This window comes from Mus pahari, chromosome 18 (assembly GCF_900095145.1).
Source record: "Mus pahari chromosome 18, PAHARI_EIJ_v1.1, whole genome shotgun sequence".
NCBI classification, from domain to species: Eukaryota; Metazoa; Chordata; class Mammalia; order Rodentia; family Muridae; genus Mus; species Mus pahari.
In genome coordinates, this window is record NC_034607.1 from 10,656,960 (window position 1) to 10,674,217 (window position 17,258).

General features: G+C 45.2%; 1 protein-coding gene across 1 annotated transcript in view; it reads left to right on the forward strand.

Annotated features, from left to right (window-relative positions):
- The first annotated feature begins 9,338 nt into the window (after nt 1–9,338).
- The window catches only part of Tnfrsf21 (TNF receptor superfamily member 21), a 71,116-nt gene continuing 63,196 nt past the window's right edge, over nt 9,339–17,258 (forward strand). The window contains exon 1 of the mRNA XM_021218076.2: nt 9,339–9,731. Coding sequence (XP_021073735.1) covers nt 9,636–9,731 — 96 coding nt within the window. The 5' untranslated portion in view covers nt 9,339–9,635. The remainder of the gene's footprint in view (nt 9,732–17,258) is intronic.

The window sequence follows — 17,258 nt, forward strand, 5'->3', positions numbered from 1 at the left end:
GTCCTGGAACTCACTCTGTAGACCAGGCTGGCCTCGAACTCAGAGATCCGCCTGCCTCTGCCTCCCAAGTGCTGGGATTAAAGGCGTGCGCCACCACTGTCAGGCAATAGTCCTCATTTTTATTGTAGTTCTTCCTAACTCTGGTTCTTACCATTTTTCTTTCTAGTCTTTGGTGTTCTCTGGATCTTGCAGGACAGGCCGTAATGCAGATACCAAGTTGTATTGATGTCGGTGGTCACTCTGCTGGCAGCCTTACTGACTCTGGGATAGATGCTGTTAAATCAATGACAGTGGCTTTTTAAGTTACATCCAGAGGGCAGGCAGGAATAGATAACTCAGATATAACACGAAGGCTTACCTCTGTGGTTTTTGATTTTAAAAAAACTGTGAGTGTGTTGTACGCAGGCATGGTTATGCACATAGGTTTGTGTGATCTTATGTCAGAGGGACTTGTATGTCTTCCTTTATTACCACCGATGTTATTCCTTTGGGACATGGTGTCTCTCTGAACCTGGGCTTCATTGCTTTTTGCCAGGAAGTCAGCAAGCCCCAGGGATCCTCCCGTCGCTTACTTCTTAATTTCTGGGTTGATGTAGGCATGAGTAAAACTCTGCCTGGCTTGTGAGGTGGGCACTGGGACCTGAACCCTTGTTCCCATGGTCATACAGCAAGTGTTCTTAACTGATGAGGTCCCAATTTTTTTGTTTTATTTTATGCTATGTTATATTGTATTATATTATTTTTCACTCTCTCTCTATGTATGTATGTATGTATGCATGCATGTATGTATGTATGTATGTATGTTTATATGTATGTATGTATGTATGTATGTATGTAGGCTGGATTGCACCATGAAGTATGTGTCAGTTAGAAGACAACTTTTAGGAGACAGTGCCTTTAAACCATTGTACGAATTTTCTGCCCATCGCAAATTCTTTAGATTAGAAATAAGAGTTTCTTTTTCCTTAACAAAACAAAACTTAATTCTCTGATATTTAAAATATAAGGGAATATTTCAAAATTTCAAAATCCAGTCCCTTAAGTTAAATCAGTACCTGCTTCTTCACATCTCTCTTCTTTTTTGAGGTAAGCACTTATTGATCTAAACTCACTTCTTGAAAACTCTGAGCATCTCACAGGCTATGTTGCCTCTTCACTTCCATTTGCCTCAAGATAATTCTTAATTTCTCTTTTAACTATTTCATTAGCCTATTGGTTATTGAGGAGCATGTCAAATTTCCTGGTTTTTTGTGTCCCCCCCTCCCCCGAGTCTTTGAAAGAATTTATGTGCTGCAAATGACAACCAAGTCTCTTGGATTATATTAATTTCTTTATGCATATGTATATTTTACATTTATTTTTACTGTTTTGCTCAATGTTTGTCATTGTTCTAGTTTCCTTCCTGTTGATAAAACACTCTGACCAAAAGCAACTTTGAAGAGAAAAGGGCTTGTTTAGTTTGCTCTTCCGGGTCATAGTCCATTACTGAAAGAACTCTAGCCAGGATGCAGGAGCCATGAGGGAGTGTTGCTTGCTGGCTGACTCTCTGGAATGATGAACCTCGTTTTGTTATATAGTTCGGGCCTGCTAGCCTAGGGATGGTGCTGCCCACAGTGGGCTGGGTCCTCCCACATCAGTCCATCATGACATCCTCTATGAGACATGGCCACAGGCCAACACAATCGAAGAGATCTCTCAATTGAAAATTGAAATTTCCTCTTCAGGTGACTCTAGGTTGTATCAAGGTGACAACTTGTAGAGTAGTACTAAGTAGGGGAGCCATCTTTAATCGGAGAGATGAAAGTGTAAATCCCCTCACGGTATGGGTTTGTGTTGAGACACCTCTAATGGCAGACAGATTAAGTCTTCCTGCATCTGCTCGGAGCTCCTGTCCAAACAGCTCCTTCTTCCCTCTTGTCTCTCCTTCGTCTTCAGGCAGCCTACACAACGCATAGCCAGGAGAAAACATCCATAGGACGTTTTCCAGTTAGTGTTCTAGAATTTCAGTAGTAGGAGGGATATAAAAATGACTTAGAAACAGGGAGTGCTCAACGGCGAAGTGCTTGCCCGGCATGCATGAAGCCTTGGGTTGATCACCGCCCCACTCTTGGACCATATTTATCATCTTTCATTTAAAGAAGCTTAACACTAGAGAGATGGCTCATTGGTAAAGAACACTTGTTGCTCCTGCAGAGGACGATGGTTTGGTTTCCAGCACCCACAAGGTGGCTCACAACCATCAGTAACTCTAGTCCAGGGTGTTTGACATCTTCTTCTGGCCTCTTCGGGTACCAGGCACGCACATAGGGCACATACATACGTGCAGTCCAAACACAAAAGTAAAAATAAAAAGAAAATTGTCTAAAAGCTATCTCAAATAGACACAGGGACGTGCAGAGATTTATCCTAAACCACACTGTTGGTTAATGTGAAAGTCAAGCTAAGATACATACACACATACATGCATACATACATACATACATAGGTAATAGAGGGTTGGAGAGATGGCTAAGCTATTTAGGGTGTCTACAGCTAAGATGCATGTATTGCATCCAGGGGACTGGGGTCATGGGAGAAACCTTACAACCTGCTACAGGGAATTGGACATTCTCTCTTGGCCTGTGAGAATACTTATACACAGAAGACATCCTCTCTCTCTCTCTCTCTCTCTCTCTCTCTCTCTCTCTCTCTCTCTCTCTCTCTCTCTCTCTCTCTCTCTCTCTCTCTCTCTCTCTCTCTCTCTCTCTCTCGGACAAACACACACACACACACACATACACAAACACATAAAAATAAAAATAAATCTCTACTTATCTGTGCATCCTTTAATTTCATCACTAGAGAGGAAGACAGATCTTTGTAAGTTCAGGGCCAGCCTGTTCTACAAATCATGTTTTAGGTCAACAAAGGCTATGTTATGAGACCCTGTCCTGACTCAGAGAAACAAAACAAGCAATAATAACCTCTCCCCCCCTCAATCTTTTGGTTAAAAATGAAAAGTTACAGGTAGGACTCCCAAGAGCACATGGGACGAGTATTTCTAGGCAAGCATCTTTGTGCACAGTGTTGTACCTATTATTGATCAGCATTGTTTCAGGAACTGTTAGGCAGAATCACCCCACTGTTCTAGGGGGCAAAACGGAGGTGTCACACCTTCCGGTTAGACTGGTCAGCTTGCTTTTCAAATCATCCCTTCCTTATCATCCAAGAGAGAAGGAAGCCTGAGAGCAAGGGTGTCTCTGCAGTGCTATCCCCACTTGATCTTATCCAAGAGTCTTTGTTGCCGTAGCCACGGGGACCTGATGAAATGCGTGCACAGGCACTGGATTGTGCTATGTGCCACTAGAGGGTGGATATTCCATCGGAGGCCAAAGAACAGGAGGTTGTTAAGTGAGTTGTCGTAGGGAATCAGAGCCATAGAGAAGTTGCCTAATCTGAGTCCAGGACTGAGCAGGACATTGGTATATCCTAGATGAAAGCTTTACTGTTTGTACACAGCTTAGAATGTTTAAGTCTCGGAAAAGCCGGGCATATCCCATGTGTTAACTCCTCCATTGCGGCCAACCTTTCCAAACTGTTTCACTTAACAAATATTTATTGAGCGAGGTCATTACCTCCAGTTTTGACTATGGGGATTTGAAAATTAAGACACGTACTCTGCCTTTGAGGACCTTTGAGGCACGTAGATGTAAACTGGACATAGGATAATGTCACACACGACATGTCTGAGCCACGTGAGGGGAAAGTAGAAAAGGGTCTATGTCTCGTACAGTAAATGTAGACAAAGTTCTGTAGGTAAAGTGCCATTTGACATGGCTCCTGAAAGTTCCCAAAGATTGATTAATTGATTGATTGATTGATTTAATTTTTAGCACACAAATAATCGATTTATTGAAGGACTGAGAGACCACAGAAAAACAAGCAGGAGGAATAGCGACCATCCAGGAAAGAGGCTTGACTGAGCAGAAGGGTAGAACCCCAGGAGATAGAAGTCAATTTGAATTAAGATGAGCCAATCTCAGAGATTCCATATGAATGGCTTGATGGTAACTCCTCAGCCTTAGCCAGTGGGAACTTTTCTAGAAGGAATAAACATACAATTCTGATTGGGCAGATCTTTAGCCACATGCAGTGCTGGGGGTGGGGGGTAGGGGTAGAAAATGCATCTTCTTATTCTGGGCAGCCACACTGTCAGCTGAAAATAGGGTGTGTGGGTTATCATGGGGACAGTGGCAGTTCCTACAGTCCATGCCTACCTATGCTGTAGCTGCACTCCTTGACTTATACACATGCTCTCTCTGTTCCTCCCCCCTTTCTCCTTCCCTCTCTCCTTTTGCAGAGGTGGGTATTGAACCCTGGACCTCGAACGTTATGATAGACAGGCACTTATCCCCTGGTGCTATGGGGTACTCTTTTTTTTTTTTTTTTTNTGAGACAGGGTTTCTCTGTATAGCTCTGGCTGTCCTGGAACTCACTTTGTAGACCAGGTTGGCCTCAAACTCAGAAATCTGCCTGCCTTTTCCTCCCGAGTGCTGGGATTAAAGGTGTGAGCCACCATGCCTGCCCTCTTAAGGATTCTTATCCTTTTCCTCTGGAGAGGAGATGGTGGGCTTTTCAAAGGAAAGAAAGATTCTTACTGTATCTATGATACCCAACAGTGCCATACACCTACATACACCTATATACGGGGCATGTAGATACACAACCATTTCCCTCCTGTTTAGACAACGTTTCATGCTCTTTTTTTCCTCTGAACTTGGCTTCATACAATTTTGGTGTTCAACCTTAGTCTTGTTAAATCCACTCCACCATAGCTCAGCCTATCATAGGCTTTTGAATAGATTTACAGAACTAGACACAAATTTTCTCCTACAGAGCAGACCTTACATCCCATCGGAAAGCAGTTGGTTACACCCAAATGTCGTGTGGACCTCCATTAAAAAAAAAAAAAAAAAAAAAAAGCTTATTTGTTTTAGGTGTGTGAGTGTTTTGCTTGTATGTATACATGTATACCTTGTGCATGCCTGGTGCCTATAGAGGTCAGGAGCAGGTGGTTGCTGGATCTCCTGGAACTGGAGTTATAGATGACTATGACCTGCTATGTGGGTGCTGGGAATCAAATCCAGGTTCTCTGCAAGAGCAGCAGATATTCTTTTTTTAAGTTAATATTTTAGAGAATTTCATACACAAATACTGTATTTACCTCATTGCCACCCCACTTATCCTGGCTCCTCCCCCAAACCACTCCCTTCCATAATTTATGACCTCTTCTGTTCTTTTTTGAGACTTATTTATTCATTTTATATGCCTAGGTGTCTTGAGTGCACCCCTTACACGGCTGGTGCACAAAGAGGCCAGCAGAGGGCGTCAGGTCCGCTGATGCACAAAGAGGCCAGCAGAGGGCGTCAGGTCCTCTGGAACTGGAGTTAGAGATGATGGTGGCTTTTCTCCCGTTTTACCATGAGACCTAGTCCTCACAGAGGTTTCCAGGTCAGTTTCAGTTTGATTCCTTCAAATCCTGTGTCCAAAATGTGTGTTGTCTTTAGCCATACGCGCTTAATGTCGCGGACTGGGAGGCAACAAAGAGAACAACAGAAGCTGCTGGGACTTCTTTGACCAACAACATGGAGTCTTTTCATACATGGTACTAGATAGATTATGGCTCCTGCAGGGAGCATTATAGCCCAAGTTGGTGTAACACCATTTAAAGCACACGTGTGCACTATATGCATACACTTACACTTGTATTTATAAATGTATTATGCATGTGTTATTTTTAGAGATCTATTATAGGCGTATGAATGTTTTGCCCACATCCATGTACATGCAGGACATGTATGTCTGATGCTTGAGAAAGTCAGAGGAGAGGGCATCAGGTCCCCTGGAACTGGATTTACAGACAGTTGTGAGCAGCCATGAGAGTGATGGAGACTGAGCAAGAGCAGCTACTGCTTTTAACCACTTAGCCTTGCCCCGTTATGTGTGTATTTTTAAGCAAGCACAAAATAAACTTTTCCTTTGGCCTTTTCAAACACACTTAGTCTTATTTATGCCCCCTCCCTCCTCTCCCTCTATTTTATTCTTCCCCTTCTCATTCAAGTCTCACCCCCCCCTTTTAAATCTCTCCTCCCCTTTTGCTAGGACATAGCAAGTGCTCTTAACTGAGGAGCCATCTCTCCAGGATCCCCACCCATGCCACGCACTTTTTAAAACTGAAAAGTTCCTACAGCTTCCGAAAGGAAGAATCGGGATAGCGTTTAGAAATATAACAAACAGAGGAGAAGATGGCAAAACTACTGCTGCCTTCAGCACACAGCAGCTTTAACTAGAAAATGGGGGGAAAAGTGGAAACATGGAAAATGCATTGATTGGAGATATACCAAGGAAATGGGAAGTTTTAAGGGTGATGAGCTCGAGGCTGGGAAACCAGATTTGTACAGTTTTGGAAGAAGTATGCGAAGTTTAAATTCGGCTGGTGATCAGAGGCAGTTATTTTACGGCAAAGATGAGATTGGTCTTGTCCGGCTTGGTCTCATTGGTGCCTCTCCATTTTAGCTATAGTCATGCCTTATTAATCCCTACCTCTCTCTCTTTGGAGCTTAGGCAGAAAATCCATTATTTATGGTTGCATATTCACCATTTATGAGTAAGTAGGGACATCTGTATGCCATATTGAATATGTGGTTGTAAAGAAATTAAAACATTTTACAGTGTAAAATGAAGACATTTCTCTATTTTAAACATGCAATAGAGAAATGGCATTGTATATATATATATATATATATATATATATATATATATATATATATATATATATATATATTGTGTATATGAATACACACTGTAGCTGTATAGATGGTTGTGAGCCTTCATCTGGTTGTTGGGAATTGAATTTAGGACATCTGCTCACTCCAGCCAACCCCATTCGCTCTGGTTGGCCCCACTTGCTCCTGCCTGAAGATTTATCTATTATTATAAATAAGTACACTGTAGCTGTCTTCAGGCACACCAGAAGAGGGTTTCAGATTTCATTATGGATGGTTGTGAGCTACCATGTGGTTGCTGGGATTTGAACTCAGGACCTTNGGAAGAGCAGTCAGTGCTCTTACCCGCTGAACTATCTCACCAGCATTTTATATTCTAACTAGATTCAATAGACACATTTTTGTTTTTTGTTTGTGCTGAAAAATACCAAGGGTTTTTTTTTACTTAATTAGCAGTGAGCAAGATGAGCTGAATATAATGCATCACAAGGCATAGTGATTGCATGTCTGTAAGTCAGGTGGGGATGAAGGAGGATAACCATGCACTAGAGGCTAACCTGAGCTACACAGCAAGACCTTGTCTAAAACAAAACCCAAAAGCTGCCAGCCAACCAAACCAAACTCAAACCCAGAGAAAAAATGAATTCAGATGATCAGTGCTCCATAAGGACCTCATGGAATATGAAAGCAATAGAGCAAAGAGAATGAACAGGTCAGAACCGCACTTACCCAAGTTAAACTCCCCCAGCTTGGAAGAACAAATCATACATTGCCTCAAGTAACTCATATTTGTTTGCAAGCTATCAGCTGACCCCTTTTCTTTAATAGCTCACTTTTCCTCCCCCCTTTTAAACAAAAAGACCTTTGGATTGTGGTGGCCAATAATTTGAAGTTTTTTTTTTTCTTTTTTCTTCGAGACAGGGTTTCTCTGTGTAGCTCTGGCTGTCCTGGAACTCACTCTGAAGACCAGGCTGGCCTTGAACTCAGAAATCCACCTGCCTCTGCCTTCGGAGTGCTGGGATTAAAGGCGTGTGCCACCACGCCCAGTTTAATTTGAAGTTTGGAAGAATTTATTGGCTCAATTATACACGAAGACATAGTAACTCCCCTTCACTTTTGGAAATCTCGGAGAGAGTTTGAGAATTTCAAGTTGAAATATCACCCCCCTTTCACATAATTCTGTATTTAAGGATAGTATTTTTCAGAACTTTAAAAAATTTTACTGGAAACTTAATATTATAGCATTCCCCTTCAGGATTTATGGTCAAGCTTTTAAAAAAATATCTTTTTAATTTTTAACTGGCAGATGTTTAGAAGATTACAGTAGGATTAATCTTCATATTAATTTTTAAATACATCTCTTTCTTCCAAAGAATGCCGAGAAAAAGAACCAACTCTCAATGTACTAACCGGCAAGGAAGGAATTAGGGCTCCTACCATGGCAACTCCCTGTCAGGGATGCTTAGTGTTGTCTCTATCCAGGTTCCTCACTGCTGAGAACAAATACCCAACAAGATTGAGAGAGGGGGAGATTTGTTCTGGCTTACAGTTTCAGGGACACAGTTATTGCAGGAGAGGAGAGGAGAGGAGAGGAGAGGAGAGGAGAGGAGAGGAGAGGAGGAGGCAGCTGGTTAATTCGGATCCGCAGTCAGGAAGCCGAGGGAGCCACACATAAACGCTGAGACTACACTTGCTTTTTCCTTTGGATCCAGTGTGAGACCCCAGGACACCTCAAAACACAGCAGAGTTTGGGAACCAACACACAAGTCTCTTTGTGTCTGGCAGTTGATGTAAGCTCCATGGTTTTTACTTTTTTTTTCTAGATCGTTTAATTGATTGATTGATTGATTGATTTTTGAGACTGGATTTTGCTCTGTAAGCCAGGCCTGTGTGGAACTCCAACTTTGGCTGGCCCGGAATTGGAGAATTTCATATCTCATTCTACAGAGTGCTTAATGGCACCGTTATGCTCAGGTCATTCATTCATTCATTCATTCATTCATTCATTCATTCATTCATGCATGCATGTATGCATGAGATAGAAGTTTTCTGTGTAGCTCAGAATTTTCCTCCAACTTCAAATTCTCCTTCCTCAGCTTTCCTGACAATGAAAATACAGGCATGCGCCATTATGCGCAAGTTATATTGGCTGTTGTTAATATTTATGTTAGGAAAAGAAAATAGTCTCTGCTTTACATACAATCTACTTGGAATTTTTTTTTTTTTTCTTTTTAAAGTTAAGTCGGGGTGAGGGCTGTGTGCAGGACTAACAAGCAAACGCAATTCCTCCAGCTAACGCCAAGGGGCACCCTCTCCTTCCCCCTCGGTTTCTGGAGCGCCTTGAGTTCTTTCCATCTGCACAAAGAGCCCGGCCTCCTCCCGGGTGACATCACAAAGGGTCGTTCTCCGCCCCTTCGGCGCCACCACGTGTGTCCCCGAGCTGAGTGGCCATCCGACTCAGTCCCTCGCCGGTCGGTCTAGGCAGCGGAGGAGGCGAGTGCTTGATAGTGGCTGGAAGCTTCGCTATGGGAAGTCGCTCTTTAGTACAGTCGCGGCTAGCCCTGCTCCCTGGTTCTCCGCAACCGCTGTCGCTGGAGAGCACCGGGAGGCGCGGGTTGCGAGCGCGCCTGCTTCTCCCCGCCCGGGCGCCAGCGCCCCTGGGCAGGTGCTGAGCGCCTTTCGGAGCCTCCCCTGCTGCCTCCCTCTTCCGCCTGGCCGCCTGGCTGCTGCAGTGCACATGGGCTGCTGGAGGTAGATGGGCTCACCGCCCGTGAGGCGGCGGTGGATGCGGCGCTGGGCAGAAACAGCCACCGATTCCAGCTGCCGTGGGGCCGAGCGCCCCGGGCGCCGCTGCGAGCCCCGGACTCGGCCATGGGGATCCCGGCAAGCAGCATCACCGCCCTCGCCTCTTGCAGCCGCACCGCCGGCCAAGTCGGAGCCACGATGGTCGCCGGCTCTCTTCTCCTGGTGAGCGATAGGAGGGGACCTTAGGGTGGCGGCGGCTGTGTTCGAGCCTGTGTCCGGGAGCCGGGCGGGTCCTCGGGCCCGTAGTGCCGGAGGCGCGCGGTGGGACCAGCCGGGTTGGAAGGGTTGGTTACAAGGCAATAGCCAGACTGAGGAGGACTCTTACTACATCATTTGTGTGTGTGTGTGTGTGTGTGTGTGTGTGTGTGGTGAGCTAAGGCTAGTGAGTGTTAAAGAATTATTTTTCTTGCAATCTGGATGCTTGAAGGAGGCGCGAGAGGTGTCCGCCTCGAGGTCCTGCGCATTTCAGGGTTTTTGCCCCCGACTCGGCCTATCTCGCACCCCAACACCCAGCCTCACCCCAATATCATTCGCTGCCAGACCCTCGGAGCGGTGCGAGGCCCGAGTAGTCCTGTCAGTAGCCAGCTGCCGGTTGTGGCCGCTCCTTTGTCGCTACTGCAATGTCATGTCCGGATGCTACCGCAGTGGAGACAGCCGGACCGGTGCGCTCCGGACGCGAGCAACTGCTGCATGCTTCCGCGCGCGAGGCATTCCGGAGTAGGGCGCAGGCCACCCCTTGCTTCAGCTTCCTCGCTTCTCTCCTCCCTCTTGGCTTAGATGGGTCCTTATTTCTGCACGCCAAAAGAAGAAGAAGAAGGAGCAGGGGTGGGGGTTGGCGAGGGGGAGGAGGAGAAGAAGGACCCAGAGACCCAGGCGCCTCTAAAGCACCGGCTTGGAGCCAACGGGGCTCTGTGGCTCTCAGTAGAGGGGGAGGGGAAAGAGCCACATAAAGAAGGATTAATTTTCCCCATCCTTTTTCTTATTTCTCCTTTTCTGTGTTTAGACATGTCACCACGCAAGATGATGCAGGCTCTCTCAGCACCCAAATCTGGGGCGTGCCCAGATCGCAATCCTCCATCACTTTATCTGATCAAAGCCTGACATCATCCCTTGTCCAAAACTTACCCCCAGCTGGCCCTTTATTTCCAATCTTGGGGCCAAGTGGGGAATTAGGTGGAAGAAAATTTGAATTCAGACCCTTGAGACGCCATAAACCAATCATGTCTTTCATCCCTGCAGGGAGGATGAAGGTTGTTAACTAAAAACTAAACAAAAACAAAGAAGAGCTTGTTTTCATGGTTGGGCTGTGTAAGGGAAGGCAGGCCTCTTGTCTCCTTCCCCCAAAGGGCTTACTGCCTGGCCAGCCAAGATCTACAGCTTCCAGCCCAAGGCATGACAGTTGCTATGGCCTGGGAATTCATTCTACAGACACTCTGGTTCTCTCTGACTCTCTCTGACTCTCTCTCTCTCTCTCTCTCTCTCTCTCTCTCTCTCTCTCTCTGTGTGTGTGTGTGTTTAGGGGAGAGAGAGAGAGAAGAAGAGAGAGAGAGAAGAAGGCGGAGGAGGAGAAGAAGTAGGAGAGAGAGAGAGAGAGAGAGAGAGAGAGAGAGAGAGAGAGAGAGACTAAAGAAAGTTTGTTGTTCTTAGCATTTATGAGGTAAATTTCAGTGTCCCTTGGGAGACTCTTTTCTGTCTTTTTATAACAGCGGCAGAGTCCAAGTCCTTTAAACAAATGTGGATAGTAAACCATCAGAGAGTCTCTGGGTCCGTGGACTTGAACTGACAGTCTAAGATAGAGTGAGTTCATGGAAGCACTGATCCTAATGACCAGAGTTAGGTCCCTTGCTGAGTTCCCTCCAAAGGCCTTAGACCTGCTTCAGGGATGAGCGTATACTGCTGCGTGCCCCTGCCCCACACAGATACAATCCTTGTAGATCAGTCCACTCACATCCAGTCTGAAGTTAGTGCTCAATGTGTAGTAGTAATTTGGAATTTCTTTTTATCTTTTAGCATGAAATAGGTCCTTGAAGTTCTCAGCCTTGTAAAAACATACATACGCTTTAACTAACCCAGGAAGGACCTAGCTCTTTTTATTAAATGATCAATCTCAACGTACGCACGGATTGCACCCAGATTTGCAACTGATGACCTGACAGTATAAGTTTGACACTTAGACGAAGTTTATGAAGGGTTTTTAGAGACAATCTCAAGGTGAGGATACTACAGGGTCCCTTGATTTCCTGGTAACTATGGCAAAAGGGCTTTATTTAAATTGATAGAGTAGGAGGAGGGTGAGCCTACCATCCTGGAATGTGGGGATATGCCAGGTACCATCCGGAGCTATGCGATGACCTCCTCCATCCCCACTTTGGACGGTCCAGTCATCAGGACGGGCCCTGTTTCTGTATACAACAGTGATCCGGTGACTCTGTTCTCAGGAGAATTGGCCCCATTGGTAATCTTGGCTGCATTAACGGCAGACACCAGGTAGGATTGCTCAAGTAAACATGGTGTGAGGTACCTAGAAGATTAATGGGGGATACAGGAGGAAGGTTAATGCTGTGTATATACAGTGTGGTTAGATAAAAAAAATAATGATGGCTTTCAATTGCCCTTCTCCCACTTTTTTCATATCAGTCTTTGTTGTTTTTGTGGCTCCTTTTTTTTTTTTTTTTTTTTTTTTTTTTTTTTTTTGATGGGATTTTTTTTTTTTATTAGCATGATGAGCTAGCTACACGAAAGCTTACTATAGGCTCTGATATGCATACCTATTGTATGAACTTGTCAAAAGAGCAGCGAGCTAATTTACACAGAGTATCCCACCATCCCTGTCAAACAGGTGTCGCCTCCATTCTATGGGTGAGAAAATAGTCTCCAAGAATCTCACTGGTCTGTTGTAGGATGTGGTGACTCTGGGCTGGAACTCCTCGCCTCCTACTCTCTCTCACCCGGGTACTACACTGCCCGTTTCACAACTTCAAGTCGTTTGGTGAGTGTAAGGACAGAGAAGGATTGCTGGCTGGTAGCTGAGACGGTGGCTTGATTAATTGGGGAATATAAGTGAGACGTTCACGAGGACCTTTGGAGTGAGTCAGTCTAGCTGCTTGCATTTCTGTTGCTGATGTGTTGATGTGAAACCGTGTCACGTTTGGAAGTTACAAACTGAAACACAGCATACAGGTTCCAGGCCCAAAGCTCTGTAACTGAGACATTTGGATCTGTGGTGGTTCAGGGATGGTCCTAGAAGGACTTGCTGGATGCAGTCAGAGACGCCCCTTGCATTTAGGGAGCTCGGTTTGACTCTACAGATAGACGGATTGCAAGGGCTGGTCAAGGGAGGGAAGCAACCTCCTTGGTCAAGACATTGGATTTGGAGCTTTGGAAACTGCTGTTGTCCACGGACTGAGAATTCCTGCACCGAAGGCACAGGGAAGAAGGCAGAGCAGAAGAGGGAGTGGATAGATTCTAAAAGCCGGAGGAACAGAAGTGGCTGTGAGATCGTGTCTCCTGGAAATGTCCAGGAAGCCTCACTCATGGACTTTCAACAGCACGGCTGCTTGAGCAGGATCTGAGCAGGGATAACGCCAGTAGACATGGCTAACACAGAAGTGGGTAACCTCATAGGGCCCCAGCCCTGGACAAAAATTAGAAGTATGGGCTGCTAAGGAATACATATGTGGGTGTACAATATGTACACACATACACATATATACAGACATATGCACACACATGTATAGGGGCACGAATATAACACATGTGCATATGTATTATGCACAGGTACACATATGTAACAGCGATTGGAAAATGACGTCATGAATTCGAGTCATGCAAGGCTGGTCCGTGATAGGTTGGCTGTCGAGAGGAAAGGGAAGAAAGGAAGAGATTTCCACACGATGGGTTGTCCAGCTGTCTCGCCACCCCTTTTCTAGGCAGCTGGCATCTCACCATTTCTGGTCACCAAAAGAAAAAAAAAAGACCTTATTTATTATTATTATTTTTCTTTTGCCGATGGGAAGTGGTCGGACACATCATCAGACACGTCACCTTGCCTAGAGGGTCCCAAGTGTCCCTGTTGGCCACTGCTCCCGAGTTCTACCTTCCGAGTTCCATCGATCACAGAAAATGACTATCTGCTTGGGCAGGAGTGTGCGTGTGAGGTCATCTGGGGTGGGGTGGGGCACTCAAGTCCTGGGCTTGGTGACAAATCCAATTAGAATATGAAATCAGAGCTGGCGGGCATACAGAGGGCTTTCTCCCTTTGATATACTTTAACATAGCATCTGAGACTGTGGAAGCTGGGAGGGAGCCTAAGCTGTTACTGATCTAACACACCCCACACAGCTTGGCCGAGGGAAAGAACAGCCTACACGGCGGAAGTGACTATTTTACCGAATCTACATGGTGCAGAGGTGGGATCCTAGGCAGTGGAAGCCCAGTGATGAAGTGGGATTAGAACCTTGCTGGGCATGAAGCTCATTTCTGTGGCTTAGGAAACAAGTGGCCGGCGTCAATGGATCAATGGGTGAGCATGCGAGACCCCCGAGAGAGACACAGATGTGATGTTCACATCTTCAAAATATGAGATCTGCCAGAGGAGGAAAAGCACTTCTATTTTGGAAAACTTTCCAATCTTGGAATGATGTATGCTAGTTGACTTATGGGAAATTGTTAATGAGGAGGAACAAATAACCTAGATTTTCTACTGGATTGAACAAGTCCACAAGTCCTGATTTTAACCCATAAGTTATCCCCACAAAGTGTAGAGTAGGGTCAGGCTTTCTCATTCAGACTTACTGTATATGTCAGGCTCTCAGGTTTAGTCACAGAAAGACAGACAGACAGAGCCTCCAGGACAACTAAGCAATTAAGAAAAATATTTTTTCAAATAGTAAGAATATATATAATATATATATATATATATATATATATATATATATATATATATATATATATTATATATATCCTCCTGTAGTTACATGGGCACAGGTCCACTGACTACTTTATACATTTGGACAATGTCTACCAATTAGATAAAGCAAGTCATATGTGGGAGGGGGATGTAGTTTGACTTCCCCAGTGGTCAGGGGTGGGTTTGGCTTCGGAGCTGGGTCTAGTGAGTATCTGGTGTCTTCTCTTTGGAATTTGGGGACATCACATCTTGACTTTTGCACTTGACTCCATCTTGAGGATAGGCAAAGCTTCTTGTGAGGTTTGGTAGAAAAGCTGCAGATTGGCTCTGTGCTAACTCAGCCAGCATGCAAACTATAATTGCCTTACATAAAGTTCACCATTATTATTATTATTATTATTATTATTTTCTTTTGGTGACGGGAAATGGTGAGATGCATCATCAGACTATTCAAGGACCAGGACGAATTGAGTGACTGTTCCTTGCGTAAACAGCTCTGCCTATTTTCCAGAAAGTACTAATACTCTGTTGGCTTGCTTCCCCCCTGCACAGGCCTGGCAAATTTCGGTAATGCCAGGTCACCACCAGCAATTTCTTGGCAAACTCAGGTGCTTCTCTTCTGTGACTAGAAGAGCCCAGATTAACTCAGAGCTCTGGTGGGTATCCGGTGGTCATTTGGAGTTGAGTCTGCTTGGAACATGAGATGCAGAAATATTGGATGGACAGAATCACAACTGAAGCCATTAGTAGGAGCAGCTTGGTCCACTGAGTGTCAGCAGGAGGCTGGACTTGGTTGCTCCTGCATTAGAGGCCACTGAGTTGTGTTCTTTAGGAATAGGGGCGAGAGATCATGGATAAACACTGGCTTTCTCCAGTGTTTGTATTTGTCAAATACCTAAAAATCAACAGGATCTTAAATTGGCTTGAAGGCTGCCACCTGGATGGACAGTGATTATTAACCTGGAGGAGACTGGCAGATGGCCAGAAATATGGGTGGGGCCTCTGCTTATGGAGAGAGGTTTTGATGACCGTGCTGTTGACTGAAGGCAGATGTGCAATCAACATCCATGAAGAGAGCCAAAGTGGGGGTTGCGTGTGTCCTGGTTGGAGGCAACATGTCTGTAGTGTTAGGAAAGTTGTGCTCAGGAGGCTCTCAGGAAGGTGTGGGGTGAAGCAGGACCTGGGTAAGCTGGCAGGATGCTGTCCCATGTCCTTTCATCTTCTCTTCAGAATGGTTGCAGACTATGCATGACACATTGCAGGTCTAAGACAAATAAAAAGAACGGAAGGGAAGCACGTAGACAAGTCAGAACAAGGCTAGCAGAGCTATGAGACAGGCCTAGACAGCTTTCCATTTGCTCTCTGCAACCAGGACCACAGCAGTGGATCTGTTGCTTGGCACCATTTGCAAAATCTCTTTGGAGGGAAAAGGTACACGGGCTTAATAGAGTTAGACAAGAACATGGCGTGTGCCCATGTGCCCTCAAGAGAGCAACTGTGAAGTCAGTAGAGCTCCTGTGCTAGTGGTCTTTGGAGGAGGGCTAAGCAAATGGCTGGTAACCCTTTATATTTGGATGTTATTTAATTTATATATCATAAAAAGTATTATGTAATATATTCATTTCTATACTATGTAAATGGTCCTTATTACTGCATTGAATATCTTCTGTAAAGCACGATAGCATACATTTTACAAGTCCCGGACATGACAGCTTTAGTCCCATTTTACAGATTCCAGAATAAGTTTTGATAGAATTTTTGCTCATCTGCCCATTATTATGTTCTGGAGAGAGGAGTGAAATCAAGCTCAGCATAGTTTCAAACACTTAACCCTCTCTGTCAAGTGCTGGATACAGGATGGTTCACTTCAATTTCCCATATGTTTGCTTTCTCTAAAGGGAATAGTTTTACCCAAGAGGTGAGCATGCCAGTTTTATTTTCTGAGTTTTACAGTGGTACCTGAATGGTTTGCCAAAGCTCCTGGTGCTTGTGAGCACAGTGTGTGGGAGCTGAAAGGGGAGGGCGTGGAGACACTGGGCGAACATTTTCCTATGGTGTGACTCTGACGGACCATGGTGCCACGGTTGAGATGGAAAGACACCCCAGCAAATTGAAATGTTATAAATAGGGAACGGGCGTGTTGCCCTCCTGCAGCCCTGGGTCACTTTGAAAAATATTTGCTTAATGAGTAACAGTGAGGTGTGGGCTCCACTCTGCTGTGTAGTTAGTTTCTGCTGCTTTAGTCTGAGCACCTGAGGACCTGCTAGGGTCTTCTTTGCTGCCAGCCCGACTCCTTGTATGGGATAAGCTAATAGCTTGTACCGGCAATGACTAGCATCTGTCCATGTTTCATTCTGGCTCTCTGAGAAGTGGACTTAATTCCGTGGTTTGAGTGGTTCGTGCTAGGAATGTAGTGGATAGGTTGCCACAGTTACTGGAGGCCGTCAGAGGAAAAAGGAGAGAGAGAGCTTCATTTTTAGTATATGTGCTGCCGAAGCAAGCACAGGGGAGAGGTTCATACGTGCATACGAAACGTTATGATCAAATCCACAGCCCTTCACCCCTCCCCTTTCAACTTCTCCCAACAGCCCCCTTCCCCCATCACCTTTCCCTCCCAATTTCATGCGCTCTTTCTGTAAGCCCACTAAGTCCATGCACCCGTAGGTACGTGAGTGTAGGACTATCTACTGGGGCACGGACAGCCTGTCAGGAGCCCCATCCCCAAAGAAAACGGAGTCTCCCTCCCCAAACAGCCATCAGTCAGTTCTTTTTTTTTTTTT